This window comes from Echinococcus granulosus (genome assembly GCF_000524195.1).
Source record: "Echinococcus granulosus chromosome Unknown EG_S00129, whole genome shotgun sequence".
In the NCBI taxonomy this organism is placed as follows: domain Eukaryota; kingdom Metazoa; phylum Platyhelminthes; class Cestoda; order Cyclophyllidea; family Taeniidae; genus Echinococcus; species Echinococcus granulosus.
This window is the reverse complement of record NW_020170509.1, coordinates 197454-205281: the sequence shown is the minus strand read 5'-3', so window position 1 is coordinate 205281 and position 7828 is coordinate 197454. Positions and strand designations below refer to the sequence as shown.

At 46.3% G+C, this 7828-nt stretch overlaps 1 protein-coding gene across 1 annotated transcript in view; it reads left to right on the top strand. All coding sequences in view use genetic code 11, as the record gives it.

Moving 5' to 3' along the window:
- The window catches only part of EGR_09049 (G-protein-signaling modulator 2), a gene marked incomplete at both ends in the record, with an annotated part of 6740 nt that extends 1148 nt beyond the window's left edge, over positions 1 to 5592 (top strand). Inside the window, 8 exons of the mRNA XM_024498298.1 lie at positions 435 to 610; positions 794 to 909; positions 987 to 1251; positions 1339 to 1858; positions 2458 to 2744; positions 4437 to 4760; positions 4899 to 5171; positions 5494 to 5592. Coding sequence (XP_024347306.1) covers positions 435 to 610; positions 794 to 909; positions 987 to 1251; positions 1339 to 1858; positions 2458 to 2744; positions 4437 to 4760; positions 4899 to 5171; positions 5494 to 5592 — 2060 coding nt within the window. The remainder of the gene's footprint in view (positions 1 to 434; positions 611 to 793; positions 910 to 986; positions 1252 to 1338; positions 1859 to 2457; positions 2745 to 4436; positions 4761 to 4898; positions 5172 to 5493) is intronic.
- Between the last annotated feature and the right edge of the window lie 2236 nt (positions 5593 to 7828).

The following is a 7828-nucleotide window of genomic DNA, read 5'->3' as shown; positions in this document are numbered from 1 at the left end:
GGGCAGATGTGATTTTTTTATATAAATCGCCAATTGTAATGCATCTCTTCTCACGTTTCGAAGCAGATGTTTTGGCCTATTTGCTCCTTATGACAGTATTGCGTTTTCTACTTGTTTCAATCCACTGCGTTTTCAATCGGAGAAGTCCATCAAAATTAGGTGGAGGCTAGTTTCGTTCTATTTCTCAGAGTGCGAACGTTAACAACAGTAGGAGTGGTCGTAAAGGAGAGGTCGTTCGAGAATTTCGACGCATTCTCTTGTGTTTTGTTCGTCAATTCATAAAGTGATTTAGTCATGCTGCTATCTGAAAGGTGCTCTGGAATTTAGTGGTTCGATATGTGTGCTGTCTTGCACAACCGCTCGATAGTTTTCTCTTTATCAGACCGGATGATGAAGGTCTTTTTCCCCAGTATTTTAAATTTTTACCCGTTCAGATTTCCCTGTCTTGTATGTGAAAGTGAATTTTTTTTGCCTGATACCCTTTAGAGAAAACCTATCACTTGTATGCAAGCTCGGTGATAGGCCAGCTGAAGGTCGTGCTTATGGCAACCTTGGCAATACACATTATCTTCTGGGAAATTTTCGGGAGTCTGTCGACTTTCACAAGAAGGTGGGTCGTCCTCTCTTCTATTATTTGTTTCATTTCATTTGAAACCATCTTTGAAAAAGTGTACTTTCCCCTCTAGCAGAGGTCCTCTCCAGTCACCGGTATGCGCAGCCTAATATAATCCCAACAAATCCCCCCCCCCAGCCGTGTGGGATTTGACATTTGTGGCATTTGTTTTTCTTTCAGCGTCTGCAAATAGCCAAGGAGTTTGGTGATCTACGCGCTCAAAGACGTGCCTATAGTAACCTTGGCAACGCCTACATCTTTCTGGCTGACTTTACTTCAGCGGCCCGGAGCTACAAGTGAGTGGACCTATTCTATCTCATAAATTATACTTACTTACAAACTTGTTAGTAAAAAGTATATTATCTCTTTTCAGGCATGCACTGGGGATAGCCCGTCAATTGGGCGATGAGGCACTGCAAGCGCAGGCTTGTTTCAGCCTCGGACACAGTTGTACGCTGCTGAGGGACTACTCGGCTGCTGTGGTGTACTACCTGCGGCACCTCCACGTGGCCTGGGAAGCAGGGGATAGGGTGGGTCAGGGCCGGTGCCATTGGTCTCTGGCCAATGTTTATGCGGCGTTAGGTGACTATCGACGGGCTTTGCGGAGTTCTATGCGGCATCAGAAAATCTCCAAGGAGGTGGGGCTTAACTATTTTAACGTATTATTGCTGTACTTAAAGCGGTTGGATATCCTCAAATGTAAGAAAATATTTTTATAAATGTAGCTTAACGACGAGATTGGCCTGCTAGCCGCCGATCTAATGATCGCCGAACTGCATCAAATTCTCGGACACAGCCAGCCTGACCCTCGGCTCGAAGAAACTCCACCTTCCTCCCCATCTGCCGTCACCACCACTTCTCCCCACCTCCAAGCCGCCGCTGAGGCGCGTGCTCTTGAACAGGTTCTCTTTGACGCTGACAGTTGTGTCTCCCCTTCCACTGCAGTTACCATCGCTACCACTAATCCTTATGTCGAGTCGCCGTCTCCGACAGTCGTGGAGGTGGCAAAGGAGGAGGTGGAGGAGCTGAGCGAAAAAGAATTAGTCACGGAGCTGTCCCTCGCAACTAATGCGGCTTTGGCAGTCCAACGCAGGCATGGAAGCGGCAGTGGTAGCAGTGCTGGAAGAGGAGGAGGCGAGGGCGAGTTTTTGTCATTGAGTGAGGAGGAAGAGGAGGACTTTGTGGTTGTAGTTTCACCTACTGAGACGGAAAGCAGCGGTGAACATCATCGATCTGGTGGGGATTGTGAGTTGAGAGTCACGTCTGCTCAATTTTTATCAGTAAAATGTTGCACATGTTAAGTACATCCTACCAATTTGAAGTGATTTTAATTATCCCAAACGCTAGAATGGACCGAAACTATTATTTATGCTTAAGTACCTCGTAAAACTGCTTACGATATATTATATCCAATGCATCTATCTCCATAAAGTCGATCTAATATGATTCTGTAGTCTTGATTATGAAAACAGCATCTTCTTGTTCATGCGTCAATCTTATTTTACGTGGGTCGAGATTTGTGGAGATTTTCTTCCTAAATATCGCCTCACCTTTTTTTGTTGTTTTTAAAACCCCTTAGAGACCCTCCAAAGTGGTCATAAATTGCCGTTTGATTTTGTGTGCAAAAGCTTTATTTGTAGAAGAAACGCCTTAAGCCTTATCCCTTGTAAGTTTCTCTACCAAATCTCCATCTGTCATGCTGTTAAGGGTTTCATCTTGACATATCGGGACTCTCGGATCGAAATAAGCAACAACCCACTTTGTGTAAACAAACCACCTATTTTTAGTGACCCACTGTCTTGTGTATCTTCTGGATACTGTAATCAGAATATTCGCTTTTCCAGCGGTCGGCGAGGCTCTGCACCAGGCGACGAACCAATCAAACCACGGCGCGGACCAATCCGATTCAAGCGAACTGCTATTCGACCTGCTCTTCAAATCGCAGGCCCTGAGGATGAACGATCAGCGTTGCGATTTGAACGCTCTTGCCGGCAGCAACGTTATAAACAACAATAACAGCAGTAGCGGTGGAGGCAATATTGGTAGTGATGGTAACAGTATGCTGGCAGCGTCAAGTGATTCTCTGAATGCGGAAAATGACTCGTTTTTGGATCTCCTTATTAATATACAGGTTAGTCACGCATTTATTTTGTGTAAAAACGGTAGTTACGACGCGTTTTTTTTTTCACTGAATTGAATTTGACCTTATTTTAAACACAGTGTTAATTTGAAGTACTGCGACCTCGGGGTCGGTGGTGGATTCCTTTTTGTGCACCGTTTGGTCACCAGTGCCTGACAAATCGACTGCCCTTAGGGTTCAGTACGAGTTGTCACTCCCCACGGTTGCCATGACAATCAAACGCCATTTGCATCCAAAGATCAAGGAACTGTGTTTTCTCTGATACGGGGTACCGTAACCAGATGTGAACGTGTACCCAACTGTCGTACCTGGATGGCCATGAGGGATGCAGGAGGGGTACTGGAAGGGTGATAGATCAAGCAGAACGATGGTTGATTTGGTGACAGGAAAACTGAATGTGTGCCTCGTGATCACCCAAGCGTACGTGTCAGGTGGGTGTCTGGGTGACTAGTTGTGGTAGAGCTTAAGCGCTACCCTTGAGACAACCATACGGCCTCCTGGCTGTTTGTGGTTTAGAGGGTGGTAACCAGGAGCACTTTCACGTGATTTGTCTTGAAATAAATTGAGATTACATACAAATGTGGAGCCTTTCATAGTCAACAAGATTATGTACAATAGGATCTGGCCTATTGGCTTGTGGCGACTTGTCTATGACACTTGAAATGGAAATGAAGGGTGCGTGCATAATCAGTGGGAATGTATCTCAGCCTTAGTGAATTACGTGCGGCCATTTCGTGTCACCTCATTAAACTGTGGCATGACCCGCAGTCGTATTTAGATTGCAGTGAACTGATTTCTTCATTCTGATTGCATCCCTGTGTCACGACTAATTCTTCAACCGATGTGTCAGTGAAAGCTTCTGCTTAAAGCTTTTGGTTGATGTTGTAGTCCTTTGCCATTGGCCGAATCCTGACCAGTGGCTAGTGTGAATGAACTGTAAGCAATTGTGGTGGAAGTAGTGTTTGCCCGCCCAAATGTTCTCTAGGCAAAGAAGGAAGTTTATTTGTTGACCCTTATCCTACCGGAATTCATAGACTGTCATCCACATGGTAATGGGTTGCTGCCTCAACTGCTGGGCGCATGGGAATTATGTCGGAAAGGCTGTGATGCGTTGTCTTGGCCGAGGTGTCACAACCCTGTTGTCCATAACGGTTTAAGTGTGCACGCTGCTTCAGCGGCGGATGTGCAATCGCAATTACCTACTTCACGTTTTATGACTTTGTAGGTAATAAAAATTCGAATGCCCTTGTTGGCTTGTAACACCCACTTTACTCCCCAAAAGGTCGTAAAGCACCAGGGTGCAGAATGTCCGGACGATTGGTGACCTAAAGATGGCATTAAACAAGGCTGCGTGCAATTTTTCTGTGGAGGTCGTCCATAATCAAAGCTCAAATATCCTCCTGTCAAACGATCCTCGTCTTGCTGTGGGTGTCTTCCCCCCAGCTTTCTGTTTGTTGTATCAATCAAGTTTAGGCAGCCTCGTTAGCGTCCAAATGAGCCAAGAGCCCGAAGAGTTATCTGTGAATGTGTGAAACGATTTAAATTAGGAACGGGTTTATTTGTAATTCACAGAACGGCTAGGGGCTCGATTGCTTAGAAATCCCATGCTCGGGACTGGAAAGGGAAGTGTAGTCGATTTGCTCGGGAGCTAAAGTGCTCGACGTCCTCTCCTTCCATCACTAGGGTGCACGGATGAATGATCAGAGAGCGGACTTTCCCGGCCTCATTCGAACTAACTCGGTGTCGAATCCACCCCACACTGGCCCAGCATCAAATGCAGCCACCACCACCACCATTACGGCACCACAGAGAAACACTTCCTCCGCCGCTGTAGTGGAAACAACACCACTGACCACTAACGGTGGCGGTAGCGATGGTGGCAGTGTTACTCTGGCTGCCCGAATGCGCAGCGCCAGCGACGGACTGGCGGAAGCAGAACAGGCGCCCTCGGCTGCCGACGAATTGGCACCCGGCGATGATTTCTTTGACATGATCTTCCGTCTGCAGGTACGTCTCTCCTCTACTACTGTTTTTGGAGGGTATTTATGCCCTTCTTCCCCTTCCGTTAATTAATGTTGAAGTCTCACTTAACGTATTCGGTTGAAATCGTCTAATCCTGATCTGCTTTTCTTACTGTCATTCCAGCAAAAGACGCGCATCAACGATCAGCGCTCGGTCCTGCCACCAACTCTGCAAACACACAACCACCACCACACTAATTATCGTGATCGCCATCAAGACAGTAACAGCGGTAATAACAACAACAACAACGAGGGCGCGACTGCCACTGGTTGTCATGATGGTGGTGGTGCAACAGCACCGCATCGACTGCTTCGAGTGCTCTCGGTACCTGGTGGAAAGCGACGTCGGCGGGGCGGCGGAGGAACAGGGAGCGGTAGCAGCAGCTCAAAGGCGGCGGTGGCTTGAGCCACTGGTTCTTCCTGGTCATCGATTTTTTCGTCCACTTTGTGTGCATTTGTTGTACATAGTACTGTTTCCCTTGGGGTCTGAGATGATCCATTTGTCTGGTAATCGGACCTCTGCTGCCTCTATCGGTGTCAATCATATCATTGTTCCCTTTTCCTGCGTATACTAAATTCCTGACAGTAAAGTCTGTGATCCTTCGTTTGCGTGTTTGGGGTAAGGATTTGGTCATTGACCGAACGATATGTTCTTGGCGTTGAATGGTCTTCAGCGGAATGTCGAAGGTGGAGTCCATGTCCACTCTTCTGGCAGGTAGGTAATAAGACATCTGGACTATCGTGTGCGTGGTGATAACGATCCTGGCCGTGGTGACCTCCAGTCCACCATCACTTCTGTTAGCGTGTGGATCTTCTGATCTTGGATGACCGAGGCATGGTAGTCAGTTATGAAATCGGAAAGGAAGTGAGTCTTTCGCGAAGAAGTGGGAAAAAACCATTCCCGGGCATGGTGGCGAAGCTTCGTTCTGTTTTGAACTGGCACAAAAGCGTTGAATGTCGTACTGAGGTGAAAAAACATTTTGACAGGTAAATCCAGTATTTCCTGGATCGTGTGCAACAAAACCTGTGTACGCTTTCACTCAGGAGTTGCAATGCACATCAAAGCAGTAGGAGTCTGGACTTACACTACTGATTTTAAAGTGATCAGAGGTATATGGAGGAGGAGGAGAGGAGGCAGTACTTCCCAACTTCTGGTCTTAGGGAGCGGTATGAGGTCCACTCCAGGATTGGTTCCGCGGTGCTATAAAGTATGAGGACTGGTGTTGACTTGTAAGAACAGGACTTTCTTTCGGCTGACTGACTAATCCTGATTGTTTCTAAGGAAGAAATTTTCCTGAAGACGTTCAATTTGTGTTGCCCCTGGCAAGAACTGCACAATTAACGATTCCACCTGAGGTAAATAACACTCATGAAGAGGGACAAGGTGACCTCAGGGTCCTGGAGACTTAAGGTGCCTAAAAATTTTTATCAGGGGTAGTAAGCAGATCATTCTGGACCGTTCATATAAGGTGCAGAGAGCGGAGGGCAACAAAGGGACGGTAGTAAATCCTTTATTGTCTGTCTCTCTGGGTGAAAAGGGCGCAAACGAATTCTTTCATCATCCACTGAGGATTCATGACATGCCATTCTTGAGTCGTCCTGTCAATAGTAAAACGGCTCTTCAAGCTCCAGGAAGGGGGGTAGGCTTTGACCTGATTTTACCTGACATAAAGCCTTCTTAAATGGTGCAGTCTGTTGTGGCAAGCAAGAAAAACTTCCAAGAATTTTCTGCAGCCTTGAAAATGACCCAAAGCCCGTTCACCATCCACCATGTTTAGCCAGCATTCTATGGCACGAGGATTCGAAACAAGAGAAAAAATATGGTGGAGGGAACAATAAAGAGTGCCGACAGTCCAAGGCGAACATTGATGCCCTGGAAATTGCATAAACAAGCGCATTTAACCAGGTCGTATGAACAACTGCACGAGCTTTTTGGCCACGAACCCGTTCAAGATGCTACGAAGTCCAGATGTCTAAAACACCTCCACTGCCACTTTGAAAGATCTCAAAGAACTCCGCACTCTTCACGAGATCTGCTTGTGTTCTGATTCGGCAGTGAAGACCCCTATCTCCGATCATCGACGTTGCAACCAGTAATTCCTAAGATCTCGAATGTCTGGAGAAGTCACATATTGCATCGCCCAGTGGATGTTGATTCTGCATTTCGGCTCCGGAGACCTCCATACCAAACTCGACCGCTCTCTGACATATTACAGGAAATTCACGCATCAGCTGCATGTCCTCTTCCGACCACCAAATGCGGCCTGGGTGGAGGGTCGCGTAGATGGAAGGCCTAAGCCGAGATCAAGATGCTAGGGGAATAACAGATTGCGTCCCAGAGCTGTAATAAAGGTCTACCCAAAAACCTCATCTGATTTATTAACACACTCACTTTTGCTTTCGAATCAAATAAAAAAATGTCTTCTAAAATGGTGACAAATATCGTATCCCACAATCATTAATTTGTTCACAGCATCACAGACCTCAACGTGAAGCTCCAGAACTAAGGCACAGGAAAAAATCCCTGGAACACAAGAACAGGAATTCCATGCCAATCTTCGATTGGTTTAAGGTACCACGATACAAACTAACAATCCACCAAGCACAACAAAGGCCTAGCTCATGATTTCGCAGACCTTCGAGACTGAAATACACGCCACCGGCATGAAATACCATAAATCTCGCGCTTGCTACAACCGGAAAAGTTACTTCCTTAACAACGCTCTCACGGACCGACTGACATAACTAGTCACATTCCTACTTGTCGAGTACCCGTTGAGAGTGTAGATGTGTTTCTAACAGTGCCAATGAATTAACGAAGCGGATAATCGGGATGAAAAAAGGTGTCAACGACAAAAAAAAATAATTACAAAGGGGTTTCGTAGTTTGCGCCACTGTTTATTTTTAATTATACAATGCGCTTGTACCCATATACATGGCTAGGTAGAAAATGGAAAATAAACGAGCAAGGGGAGAAGAACCAGAGAAGTTACGAAGGAAAACACGAGGCAGTAAATTGAACCCCTGTGACAGTTCTGTACACACCATATCAAT